The 25,308-nt window shown below is 39.8% G+C and overlaps 1 protein-coding gene and 1 long non-coding RNA gene across 3 annotated transcripts in view; one reads left to right on the forward strand and one right to left on the reverse strand.

Moving 5' to 3' along the window:
• Positions 1-1,923, forward strand: part of LOC110091494 (uncharacterized) — a 42,303-nt gene extending 40,380 nt beyond the window's left edge. Inside the window, exons 4-5 of the long non-coding RNA XR_002302496.3 lie at positions 1,438-1,617; positions 1,829-1,923. This is a non-coding gene — a long non-coding RNA (uncharacterized LOC110091494). The remainder of the gene's footprint in view (positions 1-1,437; positions 1,618-1,828) is intronic.
• The window catches only part of NTN4 (netrin 4), a 55,831-nt gene that overhangs the window by 17,712 nt on the left and 12,811 nt on the right, over positions 1-25,308 (reverse strand). For both annotated transcript variants that reach the window (XM_020815610.3, XM_020815616.3), the window contains exons 3-5: positions 11,949-12,227; positions 2,311-2,437; positions 911-1,099 (exon numbers count right to left, since the gene is read on the reverse strand). In XM_020815610.3, coding sequence (XP_020671269.3) covers positions 911-1,099; positions 2,311-2,437; positions 11,949-12,227 — 595 coding nt within the window. The remainder of the gene's footprint in view (positions 1-910; positions 1,100-2,310; positions 2,438-11,948; positions 12,228-25,308) is intronic.

The raw sequence follows: 25,308 nt of genomic DNA on the forward strand, positions 1-25,308 counted from the left end.
TTGGCATAGCAGTGACTGCCATCCTCATATTCATAGCTGCTATGTTTAAGAAGCTGTTGCCATCTAGTACCCAGAATATGTGCCTCCAAAGAGTGCCTAATTGGATAGATTTGGGATGATTTGTGTTTCTTGGGTGAACTAGTCATACTTCCCATAGCCTTGGACTGGGAACACGCCAAAGGAAGTGTCTCAGAAGCAGCTGGCTCTGGGGGAACTGCAAATAGCACAGCAGCTCCCCAGAGAAACAAGGGCACATCTGGGAGGGAAGGGAACAGCCATTTGACTCACTTATTCTACTTGAGGACTCGGCCATTCTCGCATTCTGTACACCGAAATACAGGAGAGATAGAAGGGGGAGGCCAGGCCCTATTATGTTTTGTGATGGGCGAGATATTAACTTCCCCAAGGTTAAAAAAAAGGTGAGGGATGACCTGTTTTTGCCAATTAAAAATCGCCAGGAGTAGCACAGACTCCCCCTCCCCCTTATTTAAAATTGACATTTTCAGCCTGGTCCAACTCATGGTAAGGGATGAGGACTTAAATTTGGCACCCCAAGTCCTCAGACTTGGCCCACCCCACCCCCAGTTTAGAAGGTCAAAAACAGACCTGTGGAGGGAAATGTTGGAAACGTGTGGATATCCTCTTAATATTTTAGCTGCATTATAACTGTCCAGAACTAAATATAATGAATTCTCAGTACTGAACTCTATTGTCAGCTTCATATTTGATTCCAACTTGTGAATAAACTAATGAACTGCTGTGAGCCAGAGGAGGGTCATCTACTGAAACACTGAACCATTTTCTCCATATACAGATGTGTTCATGACAAAGAGCATTTTGGCTAGAATATAAGAAGAATTAATGACAAAACTCTTTGAGCATTCACATTTGTAAGTTGATACTGGCTTACATTTACAAGCATCTGGGGCAGAGAAAGGCCTCCTGAGGTCTCGGAAGTAGCCTGGTTTGCAATGCTGGCAGTGCTGTCCTTCAGTATTGTGTTGACAATGATCACAGACTCCACCACTTTGGTTTCCTGATGCCAGCCACGTGTACATGTCAAAGTGACAAGCATCAGAATGCCCATTACATTTACAGGCTGAAAGACAACAAAGGAAAGCAAGAGCACAAGTTAAAATTGCTATTTTTAAAATAATAATTTAAAACATGATTACATATAGTAATAGTTGTAAGTAATGCAATTAAATGCATATGATAGTTTGTAGATGCTTCTAAAAGGTGCAAATTATTTCATCATACCTAACTACTCTAATACAGCAAACATAAAGGGAGAAATTCCTGCAACTGATTTCCCCAGGTGGAAATTCAGAATTCAAATAATTAAAGGATGTTAGATCTGATCAGGTTTAGGTGGGATGTGACTTACTGTAATTTATTTAGTGGTACTATAATTATTGTTACTTCTGTGTTCCTCAGATGAAATGGGCATGGAGAATTTAATGTCTGGTACAATTACGGGACGTGGTGGCGCTGTGGACTAAATCGCAGAAGCCTGTGCTGCAAGGTCAGAAGACCAGCAATCGTAAGATCAAATCCACGTGACGGAGTGAGCTCCCTCGCTGTGTCCCAGCTCCTCGCCAACCTAGCAGTTCGAAAGTATGTAAATGCGAGTAGATAAATAGGTATCACCTCGGTGGGAAGGTAAAACGGTGCTCCCTAGTCACGCTGGTCACGTGACAACAGAAACTGTCTTCGGACAAGCACTGGCTCTATGGCTTGAAAAATGGGATGAGCACCGCCCCCTAGAGTCGGACACGACTAAAAATGTCAAGGGGAACCTTTACCTTTACCTTTACAATTTATTTAGGCTTCTACAGCCTCTGCACATGACCTGAGTTTGATTTCAACAGTTTCAGTAAGCCAGCTCAAGGTTCACCCAACTTTCCATCCTTCTGAGGTCAGTAAATTGAGTACCCAGTTTGCGGGTGGGGTGGTGGCGGCGGCAATATGTGGATTGTAATAATTAGATTATAAACCGCCTAGAGAGTGTTCAAAGTGTATGGGGCAGTATACTGTATTAGCAGCACTTTTTCCCCCTATGAAAATTAAAATAAGCGGACCTGGATTCCAGAAGGATACTGAACAGATTGTACTTTTATAATAAAATTTTGTCCTGATATCTTTGTAAATGTGATATGTTATCAATTTTAACTCTATGTAAATTGTGTTTATCTTCCTGATTCATTTCAACACAGATTCATTTGCATTTTTGGAATATGTGTAGAAAGGAATTCCACTTCATTCCTAGCAGACTGGAAGCACTTCCATTAATTAGTACTAGGTACTTACATTGACATTCATTTGGGGCTCCTGTTTTGCCATTTGCAGGTTGCCAGGGCTGGTCATTATAGAGAGGAGCACAGTGCTGGCAATGAGTTCCTGCAGTATTGTGTTTGCACGTGCATCGTCCATGGACCTAAGAGTGGGAAGCAAAAGTTGGCTACTGTAGTTGCAATGGCCTGTTCAGAAAGTTTAACATGCACCTGCATCTGCTGCACAATTTGTTTCCTATGGCATGCACTAATCTGAGAGTCCCTGAAGCTATATCTGTTGGAAATGGCTATCTGAAGGCTTATCCAAAGGATCATAATTGCATTTTACCAAATGTTCCATAGCCTAGTACTTCGTTTTAAGGAGGCAAAGTAACCTTGATGTGGGTTACTTTACTTTAAAACACTGCCCGTAGGAGTCTGTTTTGTCACAAAATAAAGGGAATACATGATCTCTGTGGGAATTTGAAGGGCGCGGAGGAGGTTGCTGCAGCTCATGGGCAGTGTTTAGGAAACTGTTCAGGAAACCTATGTTCAGTAAACTGTTAAAACCAGAACTACGTATTCAAAGCTGCCTTTAACATCTGAGTCTTCTGGATGCTGGTAATATGTTCTCTTTCTTTTCTTGTTCTCTTTTTTTCTCTTTTTTGTTTTGTTTTATGATTTTTTAAAATGCCATATTTATATTTATTGCCATGTGAACTTTTTGAAATCTGTAGCTTTTAACTTGTCAACTGCCCAGAGTAGTGCATGTGCTAATGGAATAGGAAATAAACAAATAAACAAATAAACAAATAAACAAATAAACAAACAAACAAACAAACAAACAAATAAACAAACAAACAAACAAATAAATAAATAAATAAATAAATAAATAAATAAATAAATAAATAAATAAATAAATAAATAAATAAATAAATAAATAAATAAATAAATAAATAAAAGTAATAGATGAGTGTTGCTTCTTGAGCTGTAGTTCAGAGTTCAATGGCCAGGGAGGGAATGGGGGAAAGAGAGAGAGAGCAGTTATGTTGGTGGTGACCATAGTTCATCAAGGGCACTGCCCAGCAAGTGCCTATCATGGGCAACCATCCTCCACAAGGTAGTACCAAGAGACAGTGGTGGACAAATCTTTCTAGCAGCATATTATCATTGGATCATGAAAAAACAATTCCTAAAATAATAACTACACACTTGTTTCCACCAAATAATAACCTGTGCATGGCTCTCCAGGCTATGTCGTTGCATGCTCCACATGCACAGGGGTTCTCACTCCACTTCGATATCCCACTGAAATGGACATATTTGTTTGCATCATTAACATATTAATACACCAAAAATTATGATTTCTTTGTTCCTTCCTGTGTTAATATTGGAGTTCAAAACAAAGCAGGGCAAAGGCTAATATAGTTTTGTCAAGAGAACAAGCTGGTCATCACAAACACTCTTTTCCAACAACACAAGAGGTGCCTCTACACATGGACATCACCAGATAGGCAATACCAAAATCAGATTGATTATGTTCTCTGCAGCCAAAGATGGAGAAGCTCTATACAGTCAGCAAAAACAAGACCTGGAGCTGATTGTAGCTCTGATCATCAGCTTCTTATAGCAAAATTCATGCTTAAACTGAAGAAAGTAGGGAAAACCACTGGGGTAGTCAGGTATAATTTAAAAAACCAAATCCTTTTTGAATACACAGTGGAAGTGAAGAACAGATTTAAGGAACTCGATTTGGTGGACAGAGTGCCTGAAGAGCTATGGAAGGATGCTCGTAACATTGTACAGGAGGCAGCAACAAAAACCATCCCAAAGAAAAGGAAATGCAAGAAAGCAAAGTGGCTGTCCAACAAGGCCTTACAAATAGCAGAGAAGAGAAGGGAAACAAAATGCAACGGAGAAAGGGAAAGTGACAGAATATTGAATATGGACTTCCAAAGAATAGCAAGGAGAGACAAGAGGGCCTTCTTAAATGAACAATGCAAAGATATAGAAGAAAATAATAAAAAGGGGAAAACAGAGATCTGTTCAAGAAAATTGGAGATATTAAAGGAATATTTTGTGCAAAGATGGACATGATAAAGGACAAAAATGGTAGGGATCTTACTACAGAAGCAGAAGACATCAAGAAGAGGTGGCAAGGACACACAGAGGAATTATACCAGAAAGATCTGGATGTCCCGGACAACCCAGATAGTGTGGTTGCTGACCTTCAGCCAGACATCCTGGAGAGTGAAGTCAAGTGGGCCTTAGAAAGCATGGCTAACAACAAGGCCAGTGGAGGTGATGGCATTCCAGATGAACTATTTAAAATCTTGAAAGATGATGCTGTTAGGCTTAGGCTAACCCTAATCCTAACCCTGACCACCTTATCTGTCTCCTGAGAAATCTATATGTGGGATAGGAAGCAACAGTTAGAATTGGATATGGAACAACAGATTGGTTCAAAATGGGGAAAGGAGTACAACAAGGCTGTATATCCCCCCCCCCGCTTATTTAACTTCTATGGTTAATGCATCATGTGAAAGGCCAGACTGGATCAATCCCAAACTGGAATTAAGATTGCCGGAAGAAATATCAACAACCTCAGATATGCAGATTATCCCACTCTGATGGCAGAAAGTGAGGAAGAATTAAAGAACCTCTTAATGAAGGTTAAAGAGGAGAGCGCAAAAAATGGTCTGAAGCTCACCATCAAAAAAACTAAGATCATGGTCACTGGTCCCATCACCTCCTGGCAAATAGAAGGAGAAGATATGGAGGCAGTAACAGATTTTACCTTTTTGGGCTCCATGATCACTGCAGATGGTGACAGCAGCTATGAAATTCAAAGATGCCTGCTTCTTGGGAGGAAAGCGATGACAAACCTAGACAGCATCTTAAAAAGCTGAGACATCACCTTGCTGACAAAGGTCCGCATAGTCAAAGCTATGGTTTTTCCTGTAGCGATGTATGGAAGTGAGAGCTGGACCATAAAGAAGGCTGACCGCCGATGCGTTTGAATTGTGGTGCTGGAGGTGACTCTTGAGAGTCCCATGGACTGCAACGAGATCAAACCTATCCATTCTTCAGGAAATCAACCCTGAGTGCTCACGGGAAGGACAGATCCTGAAGCTGAGGCTCCAATACTTTGGCCATCTCATGAGAAGAAGACTCCTTGGAAAAGACCCTGATGTTGGGAAAGTGTGAAGGCAAGAGGAGAAGAGGACAACAGAGGACGAGATAGTTGGACAGTGGCACCGAAGCTACCAACATGAATTTAACCCAACTCCGGGAGGCAGTGGAAGACAGGAGGGCCTGGAGTGCTCTGGTCCATGGGGTCATGAAGAGTCGGACATGACTTAACGACTAAACAACAACAACAACCTTCATTGTTTTATCTTGGTTCCAAAGTACAGAGAAAAATTAGAATAAACACCCTTCACAAACCCTGACATATGGGTTTTGCAGTCAGCATAGGAGAGATTGATGCTATTTCTGGAACAGGAAATCAGAACCACAATAGCATATAGGAGAAAATGGTATGTAATATCTACAATACTGCTGAACTACATCTCAAACTGCAAGATCAGTTGTGTACAAAATGTATTCTCCCATATAGTTACTCAAAATCTAGCTAAGCAGAATTTTATTAGCATAATTGTTTGGAGAAAGGTAATTACTGCTTAAAGTTCTCTGGAGTTCAGTAGAGGTTTGCCACAGTTTGGAGGCTTCTAACAGGCAATTGAGAAATCTGCAATTAAAATCTTCAGCCACAAGATCAAGGGATACTAATAATGGTCATGCTTGTAGAGGCATTAAGTTCTATGGAGATGTAATTAATCTAATTAATGCATAATCTGTTCTTATATCTCCAAGCATGTATTTTGTGAATTATTTTATTTTTTAAATTGCTTCCCCTGTTCTGTGTTTTACTATGCCATGTAACCCTTGTTCTCAGATAAACATTCAGCATGTTGTGGTCACGAAGTATGTTCAGTCCTCATGGGGCTGTTTTTGGAGTTCCTAGTTCCTTAGCTTTTTTATTCAACTATTGCAAGATTTGGGGTGATGGATGAGTAATCTCACCCTTTGGAGCTCTAGTGATTTACAGTGGTTTACAGAAGAGACCTTCTTCCCCATCTCTACTGGATTATATTTACAATGAATTATTTCAGGGTGGTAGATTCCACCCTCACTACTCATGCTTGAATATAAAGGAGCCAGTGAGACTAAACAGTGTGGGTAAGATACCCTATCATTTGTTCATTTGTATGGCATATATAGCAAAAACACAAAGAACTGAACAACTGCGCCGAACTATTTAATCAGTACTTGACCTTTAAAGAAAACTGTTCTTATCAAAAAAGTGTGAGAACCCATAAAGCCAAGATAGCTCATAGAGCGCGGGGGGACGGGGACTGAGTAACTCTTCTCAAAGTTAGAAACAGGCTGCTCATCAGAAGTACATTCTAAGTGATTTTGCTGGATTTGTTCTTTACTCTGAAAACATTTGCAGTGGGTTTTAAAGAAACAGTGTGTTTCTCTAGACTTAAGGTTCTGAATTTTATGTACATCAAGCACTTCATACTGTGGAACATTAGAGGTCTGACAGCTCACCAGATACTGTACCCAGAAGCACTTTCCTCCTCATCACAGTTGGCAGTAATCTGAAGGTTTTTCTATCCTTCCTTGCAACATCTAGAACAGTGATGGTGAACGTTTTTGAGTCTGAATGCCCAAACTGGGGGGAAACAACAACAACCCAATGGGTGGCAGGCAGTGGCAGAAGCGGAAGTGGTGGCGCAGAAGCAGAAGTGGCAGCAGAAGGGGGAATCCCGGGCATGGAGGTGCTTCCAGACCCCACTCTGGATCTGTTTCCAGTCATACCCAACCCCACCAACTCCCTATAGCTCAGCTGGCCCACCGCTGCCAGTGCCAGCTGCTCTGGATCCTGGCCTGCCACCTGTCGGGGGCACTAGCACCGTGGCTGCAGCCGCCTCCTCAGGTTCGGCTGCCGAGGGTAGCGATCTAGCGACTTATGGCTCACATGCTCACAGAGAGGGCTCTGCATGCCAGCTGTAGCACGCGTGCCATAGGTTCGCCATCACTGATCTATAATGACTCCATTAATGTTTGTCAATATACTGTAGCCATGTATACATGGGACATTGCCCAACAGATGGCCATTTGATCTCTGTTATCTCTGTAATAATACAGTACTGCACTATTAATAAGGAGTAGCTGGTACCATAGGCGAATATAATTTTGCACTTGTGTGTTTATTCTGCGTGGCTTGTGTTTGACTTATTGCTGCCACAATGGGCTAGACTGAAACATTTCCAGCCATTTCCCATATACTACTAAAGCACTGCTACTTTGCACTTTATGAGGCATTGCTAAACAGACACATTTCCCAGGATGTTTCACTCTTTGTGAATTGACACAAGTGAGTTCATTTAACCAGAATTCTTTTTTTCACACTATTTTTCATTCTGTGTTAGGCCTTTTTATTTTACTGCACTTCCAAGACTGCTTTGCTTCTTAACTTGACAGCCCTCTAGTAGTGTCACTCATTATACTATACAAGGCAAACAGTGTTACAGAAGTTGACTTGTGTAAGATAAATGAGTGACTGAGTTTCACACATGAAAACAGTTGCTAGGGCATGTTTCTTTTGTTTTGGTTGAATTAATATATTCAATTACTTCTTTTCAAGCTGTCTGTTTTTAAAAGAAATGCTTCAGGACTTATGTTCTCTCATGCGCTATACTGAACCACTTCCCTTGTAGACTAGATTGCATGCCCCTCCTGTTGTTTTTCTTTTACTGCTATTTATACTGAAGAATGTTTTGAGATCCACTATAATTGCACTTTTATTTTAGTCAATATTATTGGAACACATGCTGGGAAAGTATAAAACCTGTTCACCTAGGTCTTTTCAATGAGTGGCAAAATAGTGTTGCAGACGAAAAAGTATCATGGAAAGATGTAAAAAAATAAAGGAGTTATTTCATGTTAATAAACATGTTGATGCTAGACTTATTTTTCAGTTTCAGAGCAAACCTTTAAATCAGCTTTGCTGATTTAAAATTATCAGTAAGAGTGCACAAACAGAATTACGATTCCGAAGCAGAAATATTTCCTCCCTAGCTTGCATGACAAGATATCTGCTTAACAGCTGCTACTGTTCTTGTTTATTCAATTATTTGTAATTCTCACCACCAAATACATCACCCAAATACTGCATTTACTTTTTAGTGAAAGAACTTTGGAAAAGCATGATTCTTGTTATGTGTTTTTGCGGAGCGTAGATAACATACAAATGTTCCACTATAAAAACCAGAAATAGGCAGCTAGTTGCCTTCCATATATTGTTAGCTTACAACTTCCTTCACCTGTCACTGTTGGCCATGTTGTTTATGACAGATGGCCGTTGTAGTTTATCACCATCTGGAAGGCTATAAAATTCCTATCCCTGATAGAAATGACAAAAGTGAAGTCCTGCTAAGTTTACTAGGGCTTGTTCTCAGGTTAAAGGCACAATCCTTACTAGCCAAGAAAGCTAAAGGCCAGCTGAGCTCTGAGCTCGCATCCGAACTACATTTGCTATTTAGGAATACCAGAAATTACTTAGAACTCTCCTCAGGTTGGCCTATCGTTTGCATCCCTGGGCTGCGAGAAGTTTTGATACAACATAATTTGGTTCTTCTTTCACCCTGCCACCTCCCCCCCCCTGCTGTTTTGGCTATTTTGTTGGCTGACCTTAGTAAGCACACCAGTTCAGCTAGTACAGTACATGGTAAAGTTGGTAGATCTCTGAGATCAACCAGCACAGGGACAGTTCTTCTGGCACAGTTCTGTGCTACCACAATTGGGCTTCTGCCCATCCCAGAACCACTACAGACAGGATTGCACTACCAGTTACTATGTGATAGCTTCCTTTTACCTTCCTCATCATTCATACTTGAGCAGGACCTAGGCTGCTGTCATCATGATACCAGTAAGCCTAAACTACATAGCGCCAACATTGGTTCTGACTTCATCTCTGAGAAGCCTGCTAGCCTGCCGAATCTGCATTCCTTATGTCTTGCTGTCATTATGCTGCAAGTCTTGCAGGAAAAGAGCATATAGAAAACATAACTGCTAACAAATTGTTTTACAGTCCACTGTGGTCCTGGGCATTGTTTCATCAAACAGCCTGCTCTCTGTAGGTACTCTAAAATAATTTCCACTAAGAGAAGAGCTTATGAACATGGCAGGTGTTACTATTTATCTACAAAATATTTACAAGATTTCATATGTATGCATTTTCCCACATCTATTGAGGTTAATTTTATTATAGGAGAAATATGCTGACTTCCATAGTAAAAGTTACAATTTAACTCAGGTTACCTGTTTTCCACCATACAGCTGGTTTGTTGCCAGATCTTCTTGCTAACATAATTTTATTTTACTCATTTCTTTCTTTCACCTTAGTCCTTGAAAGGAGCCCCTTCCCAATCTTTCCCAATTCTTTTAACGTCAAGCATATTATTATGCCAATATTCAGAGACTGATTTGGATATACTGCACTAATCATGTAAGAAAAACTAAACTGTATTCACTATATAATAATTCAGGTCTATAAAGCAAGAAAAACCTATAGGACCTTCTGATACTGTTTATTGGCAATTGCTCTTGATCTTGATTCCTAAAATGCAGCCCTGTTATATATTATAAGCAAGAACATAACATATTCATGCTTCATACATGTCCACGTCTATGGGGAAAGCCAACACATTAGCAGAACATCTAAGGAGACACATGCATGATAGCACTGTTAGATTTTAACTTGACCTACAATTGAGTAAATAGATTGCCATGTATTTGCACTGAGGTTCAAAATATACCTTGTACTAAGGGTGGATCCGCTCAGATCTAGTTCATGCCATTATAGCATGTGTTCATTCACATGTCCACTTTGTTCCATTTCTGCATCAATGTGCATTTGAAAAAAATGTGTGTGGGAATACTTTAAAAAGTACAACATTTACTCAAAATAAAAGTTTATACTCATTTTACCCTAACATATTTATTTTGGCATTCACATTAAATCAAAACATGATGTTTGTATGCATTTTGGTGCTTTTGAAGTGAAAAGCACATTGCAAAATTTGACAATTGCTGAGCATCCCAACTTTATATGTTTATAGGTGTAAAGTTAGTCCAGCAGGAAAAATCACTTCCAGAGAGGACACATGAGAATGCAGCAAAGATTGGGAACAATTTGGGGAAAAGGCACTCACCCCTTTTTGTGCTGGATGTTTCCCTGCTCCAAACTGCCAGATTTCCCCTTCCAAGGTTTAATAGATATAAAAACATTCATCTCATATAATCTGGCTCAGAAGCAGCAGGGAAGTGCTGGTATTTAAATTTGCTCACGGGTTGATTCCATACTTTAGCCATCTGGAAGCCTGATGCTGGTCTATATACTGCTCAGGGAATCTACAGCTCTTATTTTGTTATTTATTTAAATTCCACCTCATCCTCACAACACCTATGCGAGTTAGGTCAGGCTCAGAATCGGCTTCACGCCTGAGTAGAGACTTGAATAGCAGAATCCATGTAGGGATAAAAGGAATCAGGAACAATTAAAGGTGTCATATCTTCTGACACAAATGCCTTTCTTCACACAGAATTTGCCTCAGATCTATGTACATCCCTGTGAAATTTGACTTTTAAGGAGGGGTGGTAAGATGCACATGGACTAATCTAAGAGAATGCATGGTAACAAACCTGCATCAGAGTTGACGTTATAATTCCTAGTACCTGAACTGGGTGGTCAAAAGCTCTTTTTATATTATTGTATGTTTAGCTTATTTTGACATCGTTTTATATTCATATTACCCAGACTTTTTGTTTGTTTGTTTAATGGTGTGATCAGTTTCCAAGATAAGCGAGTTGCAGTAGGTTTGGAAATAACAGAAGACTTTGTACTGGCACAGCTCCCTTATTCTGACTAATCTCACACCTGCTGGCACAACTGTGATCACCCAGCAGAGGAGCAAAAAGAAAAGAAAAAGAAAGGAAAGAAAGAAGGAGAGACTTACAGCCACAATGCTAGCACTAAGTTAGGCTAAGGTCAGAATGGTCTGAAGTCACGCCCAACATTCCTAGGCTAGAGTGAGTTTGGGTTCAACACAGCCTAAAATGGCATGGTGTCTTGGTTGATTAGGGTTATTTCTAATTTAGGTATGCACCACATGTTACTTATTTTCCATATTTCAAAACATATCTCCAAAGAACTGTCCTGGAAGGTATTTCTTGTGTTCAGTGAGCTATAGCGCCATAGGACTCTCACCAGGCTCAAAAGGTATCTTATTTTTGAAAAGCTGATCTCCCTCCCTGATGGTTTAAACATGTATGTATTTGTTGCTTACAAAGCTTATGGCTAGAAAGCTCAGTAGGTTGGGCATAGGACTGCAGAACCAATGATCAGTTCCCCACTGTGACCTCAGGAGAAGAGCCAATCTGCATGGCAAACAAGCTGCATAGTCCCAAACCACTATCAGAAGGAGGGACTGGAAAGCTACAACTGAGTACTTTACACTTAGAAACCCTCTGGAGGGGTTGGTGTGAGTAAGAATCTACTTCATGGGACATACGTATTATTAATATGATGTAATGCAAACTTACCACACGAAAGACACCTGCTGCTTTAACAGGCCTAAATCCTTTGATGGGCACACAGTGATCTGCATGACCATTGCAAAAGCAGCTCCCCTTTACAATGAAATCATAGATTGCATAGTAGGTTAGCTGTGGAGGCTTTGTATTTAGATCATTGCTATGGCAAAGGCAGGACGGTTGTTTAAGCAGCTGTACACGAAGGTTGGTGATCTTCAACTGTGCCTGAGCTTCAGGGCTGTAAGGATCATCATGAGAATTAGGTGGTGAGAGAGCTCGGTATATAACCTGGAATATACAAGAGAGAATCATTAAGAAAGTAGGATGTCAACAAGTGTTTCCAAATGATGATGCTAGCCTTGCTTATCATCAAATACAATAATAGTTAAGTTTAGATAGCTTCCTACTGCTTCTATTACTATTTCTAGAATTTATTTGGCAAGGAGAGGATGCTGGCATCAATTTCATCTGTTGTGGTGGAAAGAGCTATGAATGAAACAAGTAATTAGTTGCCTAATAAGACTCTCACTGTGTGACTCCCACTGTGTTCTGTCCTTGAAGACATGGAGAGTAATTTCATCACATATAATCCTTTTGCTATTATTTTCTTTTTGTGAATCATTTCAGCATGGTAAATGAATCAATAGTTTCCTGACAACTGAAAAGACCAGTTTACTCCATAATGTGTTATCAGCACACGTCACCCCATCTTCAAAGTAGAAAATATGATGCTTTAAAATGTAAACAATAGCTTTCAATCCCTGTTCCTCAAATACCATCATCAGTCTGGTGACTCTGGCACTCCTCTCCCTGCCTTGCTGCAAACAGCCATGAAGGGCCCAACTGCTTACACCCACTGTTACTCTCCCAAGTTCCCTCCCCTTGCTCCTGGTATTTTGGTGCATCAATACTGCACAAATGAAACACACACACAAACACATTCCTGTTGAGTAAACATGCCAGTGCCAGCCTTGAAGTGGATGGAGATGGATGTCCAGGACTTAAAGCCATCTCACGTACAAAAATAAAAACCTCTCATCCAGAACTGGTTGCCCTGAGATTTGTTTTTGGGGAATTGGAGAAGTGCAGCATTTCCCTGACAATGCTGTAAGAACTGGCAATATAAGGGTTATGTAGAAAAAGGAAAGGGCTTCTGGGTTTGACTGACTCCAGACACATTTGAGACTAGCACATCTGTATAGTGGTAAAATAACCTAGTAGATGCATTAATAAAGATACGTATCAGCACATTCAGTTTAAGACCTTGAAAGGATTTGTTTTTTATTTTAATTATTCATGGCCAACGTATTTCAGAAATCCAGCAGGGGCACAAGTCTTGTTATGTGATTTATACCCTCTTTAAAAAGTAAGGTATGACATATATACAAACCTTTGACAATCCTTTCCCGAAATCCCTTTCTTTTGTAGAAGTGATGCACTGTCCACTTAGGTTTTTTATTCTACCACCTCACTGTACTGTCATTATTTTGTGGCTGCTGCAGTTTTGTGGGGTTGATTCTAGTAACATCATATTGCATTTCTTTTTGCACTCCCTGAACTTTTTAGTTGCCTTCCATTCTGGCCAAGATCTGGCTCTCTTCCAGAACAGTCTGGGGGCAGTCAGGGTGGGTGGGGAGGAGTTGTAACAGAACAGAAAAGGATTTAGAGCATTCACATTTCTGAACTGAATAGAAGCAGTGTGCTTTTGTGCACCTTGTCAGCATGCCAAATGTGGCAGCATCCGATGTGGTGGAGAGAGCCACAGTTGGGTGTCTCAGTGCCTGCAAGCAAGGTATTACAGAGTAGATGTTGCTTTTATTACTAAAATGTTTAATCCTTCTGATACATAAAATAGTAGCACTTTGTGTATCAAATATTTTTGTGTGCTCTGAAATTAGATGCATGTTATGTGGGGATTGGCAATAGTACAATCTTCCTCTAAAGGACAGTTAAAATGGGAGGAGGAGAAAAGTAAGGCAGCGAAGGAACAAGACTCATGAGTTCTGTTTGTCATGATTATTAGTACTGAGCTTTTGATGGGAGATCTAAATAATTAGTAACACATTTCAAAAGGCTTTTGTTTTCCTTTGTATAACATGCTAAAAACCTTTATACATATCCAAGAAAAAGGCTGTATCAGGCAGGTATGAACACAAACTCAAAGAAATTTTAGTGCCAAGAGTTGTGTACATCCCTAGGATTTTCTGTTTATCCAAATTAAGTGCCATACAGTCTTGGTTACAATGACTTCTTAGCAGCTTTGTGAACAGGAGATGTCTTCAGATATGAAAGAAAACTGTTTGGATGCCCTCCAAGTTTTAGACATTAATTTCCTTTCCACGAGGATGATGGAAAATGCAGGCTGAGGCATTCTCAAGAAAAACTAGCACTCTAGTGTCCTTTTGATTAAAGATAAACTAAAACAGTGTCCTAGATTTCTTTGTTATTTCTGAGGAGGGTTTTAGATCAGATTTTCAGAGAAGAGAATTGTAAAGAATAAAATAATTAATGTTGAGCATGCCAGTAGGTTTTTACCATTCTGACTTGCCTCCAGATTTTAAATCAAACTTTTAGGCTAGTGTTTGATAAACTTTTAATTAAGCTGAAGTTGCAGCTCAGTGGCTGTGCTGTTTGCTTTCACTATATTAAAATAACTTACAATATTTGTTTGGTGGAACTGTTGATTTTGTAGCAAACTAAACCTTTGACTCTAATGGGGTTAAGCATTCTTTCTTTTTTAAAATAGAAATACAACTATTTTCTGTTTACTTTTAAAAGTCTTGCCACTGTAAAACACACACACACACACACACACACACACACACACACACACACACACACACACACACACACACACACACACACACACACACACACACACGTGCTTGTCACTAAAGCCCTAAAGGGGACACAGAACAAAACAGGACATTTTGGAGATCACTCCTTCATAAGGTCATCAAAAGCCAGCCAGGTCAGAACAACAAAGGGGAACACAATGCATCACCTGAATGCAGAACATGTCATCAGAAAAAGCAAGAAAAGTCAAGAGCTGGGCTAGGCCAGGATTCTTTCTCACTTTGTATTCTTTGATCAGTAGCAGTGGCATCTGCATATTTGAAAAAGTGATGCTTTCTCTGCCACTGGAAGAGGAGGAGAGGCAAACTGACCTGTGGGCACCATGCCAGTCTCTTCTGTCTTACAGGAAAGGGAGTCTGCCTGAAACAATTGATATTCAAACTATCATTGTACTCAGACACATACACACATAGGGAGTGGAGAAGGACATGGGACACAGAAGGCACGCCAGTGAACAGCAAACTCCACCGACACAATTTACACTGACATGTATGCCAAAACAATTCAAAATAAATCAATTTTACATCAGAGTTAAAATAAACGACCCTTTGGCAGAAGAGTAAAATAACTTGTTTCCAATCAAAATAACATGATTCTCTGTTAAAGCAATCCATGCTTCTATGTGTATCATGTAATCACCTTTATTTAAATGGATTTAAAACGTGCTAAATCTGATTCAAATGCTAGGTTTTTTAAATCTAGTCTAACTGTGCTCTGAATCATTGTTCTTCCCAATTAGATGAGAATGAGAACAATAGCCTTGCTAAGGCAATTCATATCTAAAAATTCCAGAACGAAGTAAGCAAACTATTTGACTGATATTTTACAGTTTCATAGTTCTGGAAGTCTACAGACAGTTATGTTCACACTTCTCTTGACTATTCCTGCATTGATTTCTGAGGACAATACAGCACAATTGATTAATGAGTTCAGAATGTCCAGATCAGCCAGCAGGAACAAAAAGAGGGCCAGTAGGAACAACAAAACAAAGTCCTCTTGGTTCAAGATTTGGGGACTAATTATCTATAGTATCCCACACTATTATTCTTTAAACTTATTAGTGGACCCATTTCTTTCAGATCTGGCTACAGCTTATGTGGGTGCTTTCTCATTTTAAACACAAATTATAATTGACTGTGCTGTGGTACTCTGTTCTGTTCTATTTGCCATTCTTGTCTTCTCAGCCTTGTTAACATTTTGAAGAGTAACAGGGGACATATTTTATTTCTGACCTCAGTGGGAACTTTGAGTAATCCAGCAAATTTTGGCAAAATGCTATCAGTGCTTCCACCTTAAAGACCATCTATTTTCTGTGGCAAAAATGCACTCAAACCTACTTCATAATTGCACTGTTTTCCCATAGAAATGACTTACATTAGTCATCAGCTTTTTTTCCTTACATGAAAAATACCAGTACCAGATTTTATTGGAGCAATTAAGTAATGGAATATCAAAGTTAAAAGGAGGCACTCCCTGTATAACGCTTATTGAAATCTGCAGCTGGCAATTGCATTGATTTATAGAAAATGTAACTGAGGAGGGAATGAAATCTGTATCCAATGGGAAAGTCTCTACTGTACAATGGAAAAGCTCTAGAAGTGCTAATGTTTTCACCTACACAAATGATAACATATATTATAGATATTAAAAACCAGCCTGTTTAAATGCTTTCTAACCAAATAGATATTGCACCTCCACACTGGGAAAAAGTTGTTAAGGGTGGTCCAAGCTAAGCAATTCTACTTCAAAGGGAGTTTTGCCTTCACAGCTCTGCACTCAAGAGAGGCCACGGATGACAGATTTCTACTCTTGCCCTTTTCCTTTACTACATCTTAATCTAGACTATTCCTGTTTTTCTCTTTTGGGAATTTTGCCAGTGTCAGTTCCCATAGTACTAAATACAGGGTCTCTCCTGTTTAAAGAGACAAAATCTCCCCCACTCCTGACCAACACATCACCATCACTAAACAACCCAGGATGTTCTAAAACATGAGAGGGATAGTTTTCCCATGTCTTATGAATTGCCAATCCATACTATGATTCTGGAATGCCTTATGTTCACATTTTCTTGCATACTCACATTAGCACAGCTCTTCCTGCAAAATCTGATGAGTAACTTCTCCAAACCCCTCCCCCTTCTTTTTCCACCTGAAACTCTTGTCTGTCATATAATACTTCCCGTCCCTCGTCATCTCTGCAAAGCCAGCTCCACTGTTGACGTTCTCATATGTCCACACCGCTCATACTCAGCTTTTGCATCACACTTTTTTCTAGTTACTCCTTTGTAGCAGATTTGAGCTGTAGTCAGGGAACTGAAAACAAAGGAGCCCCCAATTCAAACAAACAAACAAACAAACAAACAAACAAACAAACAAACAAATAAATAAAAATCCTCCCATCCCATTTGCAGTTGTTGCTTTCTCCTTCACCTGCCAGTGGCTGAGACGTCTTCCATGCCTTCATGTTTGGTTATGGACAACAAAACAGATCAACTGATTTTTCAGTCTATTAAATTTGTGGGTGAACTAATTAGGATGCAATTAAGATAAGTCACCATATTAACGGCATTTGACTCTCATTGGGTTAAAACTGAAATAGCTGAATTATTTTGAAACAGCTGATTAATTTGAAACAGCTGATTTATTCCAAGCCCCCAGACATGCAGACATACATATATTCAGTGGACAGCCAGCCAGGCATGAACAGATGCTTGTTTTATTATTTTTACCTTAAGGATACAATATTACTTTCTACAATGACATAGCACTTATAGCCAGGTAAATGTGGTTTCAATTGCACAGCAGAAGGAAAGTCCATTTTATTCCCATTGTTATAATGGAGTTGTGAGATTAAAAATTTAGAATTAAAACTGAACATGCTTAAGGCAGCTTTTAAAGTCAGAGTTGGAAAACAGCTTTTTTTTTTTTAATGGTTAAAATCTTGATAGTTACACCAGCTGGCATAACTACATCAGTGTGAATTTCAGCAGCAAATTGCTGCAAGTTAAGAAGTTAGTGTAGGCGTTCGCTATTGCACACCAGTTGTGTGACTAGGGTGCAATAGCAAATGTCTACACAGATTTCTTAATATGCAACAATTCTTCATTGAAATTTATACCAATGGAGAAATGGTGGCATACATATATAATAGGATTCTGCACAACATGTCAGAAAAGTAAAAGCATTTAAAAAGTGTATGCATTGGTAACTGGAATAGCCTAAGGAGAGAAGAAATCTAAGTTGTGTTCTTAATTATTGTGTAAATAATACCCAGGGACATCTAAGGCAGAACCCTGTAAGACCACTGCTAAGTTGTACCATTGCAACTGTAGTGCAGAAACAGTCCTAAGAGAAATAGCACCTTGGACAAGGATGGTCTTTGGTACCCTCCCAATGGTCAGCTTTGAGAGCCACCCAGTGGATTTACGGACTAGGATTGTGGAGAACAGGGTTTGAATCCCCTCTCAGCCATGGGAACTAATTGGGGAATGGAACTGGTAAAACCAGTCCATAAATATGTCATTTACTTTGAAAGCCCTATTAGAGTCCTTATAAGTTGGTTCCAACTTGACAGCACATAACAACAGCATCATACTTTGGACAAATGACGAGTAAGCAAGAATCACTGGAAAATAAAATAATGCTAGTAAAAGTAGAAGGCAGTAGAGAAAGAGGAAGATCTAATATGAGATGGACTGACCCAATAAAAGAAACAATGGTTTTGAAGACCTGTACAGGGCTGCCAGTGATAGGACATTTTGGAAGTTATTAATTCATAGGGTCACCATAGGTCTGAAGTGATTTGCTGGTATACAACAACAAATGGAAGATAGGGAAGTTCAAAGTATTCATTACAATCACAAAAACAATAATAAGAGAAGAAAAGTAAGCCAAATATATGTTAATTTGCCACCTGATGCCAGATGTTTCCCATACCACTGTTGAGCTCACTATTTAAAAAATAGTAATAAAAACTGTGTTTGAGCATTTGTAGAATATCAGTGAGGAAGCCTTTCATATCTTGGAGGAGAGAGCAGGGAGCATACATTCCATGCTCAGGATTCAGCATCTATGTGAGCAGTTTTGTACTGGCACTTTTATGTTATGTGCATAGCAATTTGATTAACATGAGTAGTGTTTCATAAAGTATTGGAGGACAGATGGCTGCCCTAAAATGTCCTGTAGATTTGGTCTGTCCTTGATGTAGACTGAGCACTTGATGTTACAATGTACTCTAAATCTACCATATGCCGCACCTTTCGAACATGGTGTCTTACAGCTTCTCTAAAGAAAAAGTAAATAAATAAAAGGTGCCAGGTAAGTGATTATACCTAGCAAAAACGAGGAACGACCCTATCAAATGATCTTACATGTCCTGCTCTCTCTTCCTCCCTTTGCATGCATGAGGGAGGGATAGCCAAAATAAAAATTCATTTTGTTTCAGGTCTTTCAAATTTGAAATGTATTGTCTTGCAACCAATCTGTCATAGCCATAAGTAATAAAATAGATGTAAAACCTTCCGACATCATAATTAACATTTTTGTTTTTGAAAATATTAAAGATGTATCTGACTTCCTTGGCACATACCCTCTTAAATCATAATGAAAAGAAAATGTAAACTTGCATACAGTCAACCTTTTATAAAAAGAGATGTCTTGACAGAAACTGTAAATTATTAACATAACACAGGAAGTTTATTAAGCTTTAAGTGGGCAAGAGTTACTTGGAATTCTTACTCATTCTGTAGTATCTTTGTCTAGCAATCAGATCAAGTGGATTCTGGCTGACAGATGCCTCTGTCTTTAAAATATTTGTGGCATCTGCATTTATATTTACATTGTACATTTTAGCTCTCAGTTGGTGGAGTCTCAAAAACCACAGAGGTAAGCATTCATAAAACACAGAGAATACTTATAGAGAAAATATCCCATTTAATAGTGGGTGGCATCATCTGTACATAAATAATGTGCTGTGAATCAGAAAGCATGTTCCATTTCTGTTTTTCAAGTCTCTGAGATTGTACATTTTCTGTCCTTTATGATTGATCTTGACTCAGCACAGTCTGACAAAAGGGTCCATTCAGACAGCTGCCACTTGTCTTCTGGCAATGCTTCCACTGCCTTTTTGGTAATGTTTATAAAGCAAATATTATGAGAAGTAAATGAACTTTTATTCATAGGATTTTGTCTTTGTTGAAGACCCATTTGTTCCCATCAGTTGATCTGAGGTGCTTTGAGACAAGCGGCTCCTAGTGCTAATGAATCATTGCTTGTATACTGTCAGCTACAAGTGAAATTGGCATTCAACACCGTGAGGGAATACTGGCCTTTTCCTCATATGCATCCCACTGTGTTCTGTCCACAACAGCGTCCCTTAATTTTCTGTGGGTCTAAATGATTGCAATTTTGACAGATTTCAACCTATAACATCTTCAAAAATGGAAGAGTTGTGGTAAGAGTTTCTACATCTGTGGAGAGTGTGTTGTACTGTTGTCTTTCTCAAAAATCTAGGACTTTCAGTGAAAAAGAAAAACTAGAATTAGCAGTGGGAAAATATGGAGGGATTAGAAATGACTGACAATGTTGTGTATAGCTACCATACATTCACTTTCATATAATGCTGAAATCCAGTTGCTTAGCATAGTAAATCACAAGTAGGTTCAATGAATCAGTAGAGACTCAGTGAGACAAATCCTTCATAAGCTCCATTGATTCGATGGGTCTACTCTAGTTGCAACTTATTACACTAAACAATAGGATTTCAGCCAATGTGAGTAAATCAGTTATAGTGATTGCACAGTAAATCATGATTTTACACATACTACATAATTGCTATATTGCCTTTAGACTATATATTTAATTTCTGTTATGGCAGGGACCAATTGACTAACTGTTTTCATACATGTGGTTAGGCCCAGTTGATTACTTTGATTAAGCAAATGGCACTCTGTTACTGCACTTGGAGAACACCACATAAGATGTAAGCTTCACTATTCTGAAATCCAGCCGTTTCCAGTTAAGTGCCCCAGCTTAGGTGAATTTCAACTGCTTAGAGTTAGTGACAACCACAGAGAGTGACTGCTTGACAAAGAGGAAACGGCTAGCTGGTTTGTTGTGATCAGAGTGCTGTTACAGTTTTGAGTTACAGAGTAAACTTAAGCTGTTCTCTCTGTCTCTGTATGACAATTGACTGCCTCGTGATTAGTGAAAACTGCTGTCTAAAGATTCACAAGTAAAATGCTGGGCAGTCACACATGTAAAGCCAATACCCAGCAGAATTTTGTAAACCTGGTATTAAAATTATATCCACATAAGACAATTTAGATGTCACTTGTTTCAACTGAACCATTACACATTTTATACTAGCTGACATCCAGTTTTAAGTCACAAATAAAGCAGGCCCATTAAATCAGTGGGAATTTGATGAGTCAACACTTATATAAATTATTTTGATTCAATATGCTCACTCTAGTCGTGACTTATTATAGGATTACAGCCACTATGTACTATTTGATTTAAGCTTAAATTGTAGGCTGCTCCTTCCCACTCTAGTACTATAACACTAGAAGAAGAAGGAGAAGAAGTATCTATGAAAGCATGTTTATATGCTTTCCCAATCTGGTGTAGAGGTGGGCAGGGATTTATTTATTTATTTATTTACAATATTTTTAGCCGCACCATTGCCAGTGGCTTCTGGGCGGCGTACAACATTAAAACCTAAAAGCATTAAAAACATTTTAAGAAACAGTATAAAATACCATATATTAAAATATTTCTTAAAACAATTAAAACATTAAAAGTAATTAATTAAAATGCTGGGTGAACAGAAAGGTCTTTGCCTGGCGCCGAAAGGCCAAGAGTGTCGGAGCCAGGCGGATCTCTCTAGGAAGGGTGTTCCAAAGTTGGGGGGCAACAACCGAGAAGGCCCTATTCCGACATGCCATCCCCTTCACCTCTTTCAGGGATGGCACCTTCAGAAGGGCCTCCTGGCCTGATCTTAGAGGACGGGCAGGCACATATGGAAGAAGGCGGTCCTTTAGGTAACCAGGTCCTAAGCCGTTTAGGGCTTTATATGTCAAAGTAAGCACTTTGAATTGGGCCCGAGCAGCAACCGGCAGCCAGTGTAAATTTTTCAGAACCGGCGTGATATGAGTCCGTGCGGCGGCACCACTTACCAGCCGCGCAGCCCGGTTCTGTGCCAGTTGCAGTCGTCGGACCGTCTTCAAAGGCTGCCCCACGTATAGCGCATTGCAGTAATCCAGTCTGGTTGTTACCAGTGCATGAGTGACTGCTGCCAGGCTCTGCTCATCCAGGTAAGGGCGAAGTTGATATATTCTCCGCAGCTGTAAGAAGGCACCCCTGGACACCGAGTCCACCTGGGCTTCCAAGGTCAGACTGGGGTCAAGGAGCACCCCCAAGCTGCGGACCCTATCCTTTAGGGGGAGTGTGATCCCGTCTAAGGTAGGGAGATGGCCCTTTAACCTATCTGGCGGGGCACCTACCAGCAGCACTTCAGACTTGTCTGGATTGAGCCTCAGTTTATTGACCCTCATCCAGACCATTATCGAGTCCAGGCACGAGTTCAGAACGGTGACTGCCACACCTGGATTGGTAGAAAATGAGAGGTAGAGCTGGGTGTCGTCAGCATATTGCTGACTCCTCAGCCCAAACCTCCTAACGACCTCCCCCAGCGGTTTCATGTAGATGTTGAACAGCATGGGGGACAGTATAGAGCCCTGAGGAACCCCATGACGCAACCGCCATGGGTCAGAGCTACTGTCCCCCAGCACCACCTTCTGGACTCGATCAGCCAGGTAGGAACGGAACCACTGTAAAACAGTGCCTCCAATTCCCATCCCAGCCAGTCTGTCCAGAAGGACACCATGGTCGATGGTGTCGAAAGCCGCTGAGAGGTCCAGGAGAATCAACAGGGATGCATTACCCCTGTCTTTCTCCCGGCAAAGGTCGTCATACAGGGCGACCAAGGCAGTTTCCGTCCCATAACCCGGCCTGAAACCCGATTGAAATGGATCTAGATAATCCGTTTCATCCAGGAGAGCCTGGAGCTGCTCAGCCACCACACGTTCCAACACCTTGCCCAGAAAAGGGAGGTTTGCTATTGGACGATAGTTGTTCACTAGACCTGGATCCAGATTAGGTTTTTTTAGGAGCGGGCGAATCACTGCCTCCTTTAATGGGGCAGGAACCACTCCCTCTCTTAACGAGGAGTTGATGACCTCCAGGATCCAGGTGCAAACTCCCCTGGCAGATTTCTTTATTAGCCATGATGGGCAAGGGTCGAGTTGTGTAGTGGTGGCACGAACCGATGGGAAATCACAGGACAGGCCCTAAATGAGGCAAATATGATCAATCATACAGTAAAGAAATATTCTTCACTATTTATTTGGTATCTCTTTCCTTGGTCAAATAAGCAGAACTATACAGATACAGGAATTTTATCACACCAGTGTCACCAGCTTTTCCAAACAAAGATTTAGCTCAGGATAATTCATCCTGTATCTCCTACCAATGGAAGTTTAACCTTCCAAAGGTAAGAGCAGTATTTGAGATTTTTTTAGCAAGAAGGTAGTGGCGGGGCGTGTGGCGTGTAGGGCACAGCCCTGTTCAAGGGAACCATGACAGAGATTTTCACTTTTTAAAACTACATACATAATGTGTATATGATGTTGATCAGGTACGGGTAGTTTGTGGCCAGCCAGATATTATTGGACTGTAACTCCCATCCCATCCTCAACCTTGGGTCATGCAGGCAGGGACTGGCAAGGGCTGGAATCCAGCAACACGATCTGGAGGTCCACAAGCTGCTCACCCTGATTTTATGTTAATCATATCAGGGATGAAAACCCTCACTTGTCTTGAGAACAAGGAACCACAATAATTTTCTTGATGACTGGAAGAAGGCAATATCTTTCTGACAGTGTCAGCTACAGTTTTCATATTTCCTAGAATGATTTTTAATGCAAATAATAAATATCACAAAATTACATATTATCAAAAATACAGTTGTGCATCCTTGTTGAATTAACTTTAATGCATTAAAAGCACTGGATGGATTGTTTGCCCCCTTTTGATCTCTCAGTCAGTTCTTTTGTCTTTGTTCTGTGTGGGTGTTTGTGTTTGCACATGTGTGTATTTAATTCAATTTGATTTAAATCAAATCCACCTTGCTTGGAGACAAGGAATCTCAAAATACTTGAACAGTCTTCCTTGAGGAACTGATGAGAATGAATCTAGCCAATAATCACATTTATCATAAAAAACAGGGAGTTCATGCCGGTAGTGTAGCCAATTTCTCTCGAGAAAGGTTTTACAACTTCTAATAATGGCGTGACAGGCAGAAATTGAATAAATGTATCTTTACCTGCATGGAGTGGCAGTAACAGGGAATCTGTACCTGCTGGATATTGCTTCCCACACAACTGTTAAAGGCACTGTCTTCCTTTTTAAGTTTTAAGATAACTTTAAAAATGCAGGCAAAACATTTAACATATAAACTTTTGCCAGTAGGGTTACAAGCATTCCCCAAAAAACACTTTTCAAGGTTAGTAATATTTAATATTACTAAACTTTAATGAAACAATGTTTCCATTTCTTTAGTTTATATTTTATCAAGACAAACACAGTGCTTTGTTCTGAAAAGTCATTTCATTTTAACTATTTTTAAAACACAACATCAGGAACATATACACTTACATTGTGATTTCTTATTTCAGGTCTTTGCAGACAAGATACCAACGATTCCAAACAAAACCTTAATTTCAATTTGCTTTTTAATCATGTGCTTTTTCTGCTCAAAGAAGTTGTGCTATAGTGCATGGGAAAAGCAATACGGGCACTTTACCCAGAACTGCGGAGAAGCCTCTTGGTCCATCAACAAGAAAGATGATATTTAAATACTCTTCCCTCAAGCAAGGTCCCCCCCCCATCCCCAAAGATTTATGTCCTTGGATTTGGCAGGAATCCACCACTTGTTAATATATGTCAGATCAACAAAGCTTGAACTTCTCCCAAAACCAAGCCGAAGACTGAGTGAGACGGAAAGCAAGTGAACTGCTCTGCTTTCTAGTTTAGAGGTAGAGTCATTAGAAAAACTGGCTGACACCCAGAACCACAGAATAACCTTCGAATTCTGAAGATAAGAGACACCAAAAGCCTACAAAATAAGGTATTTGTCTGGTTTATAATGTTAGCAAAAGTACAGAGCAGCTCTGCAGTCCTTTGAAGAGGAACTAATTTTTCATAAGAAGCTTTCACAGCTCACCTATGCAACATTTACATGCATTTTGAACAGCTGTAATTTCATGTCTTTCAGCTAGGGAAAGTGACTTTCTCTGTCCCTTTCTCGTTCCTGTTCTGTCCTATACAATGATGTCAATAGGACCTTTTTACAGTTTTATTGAGGTGCACACTTACACCCTGTAATTATGATTCTGTACCCACATTGACATTGTTAACATTTATCTAAGTTGGAAATTAATGCTGGACACTAGTCA

The sequence above is a fragment of the Pogona vitticeps genome, chromosome 5, assembly GCF_051106095.1.
Source record: "Pogona vitticeps strain Pit_001003342236 chromosome 5, PviZW2.1, whole genome shotgun sequence".
Lineage (NCBI taxonomy): Eukaryota > Metazoa > Chordata > Lepidosauria > Squamata > Agamidae > Pogona > Pogona vitticeps.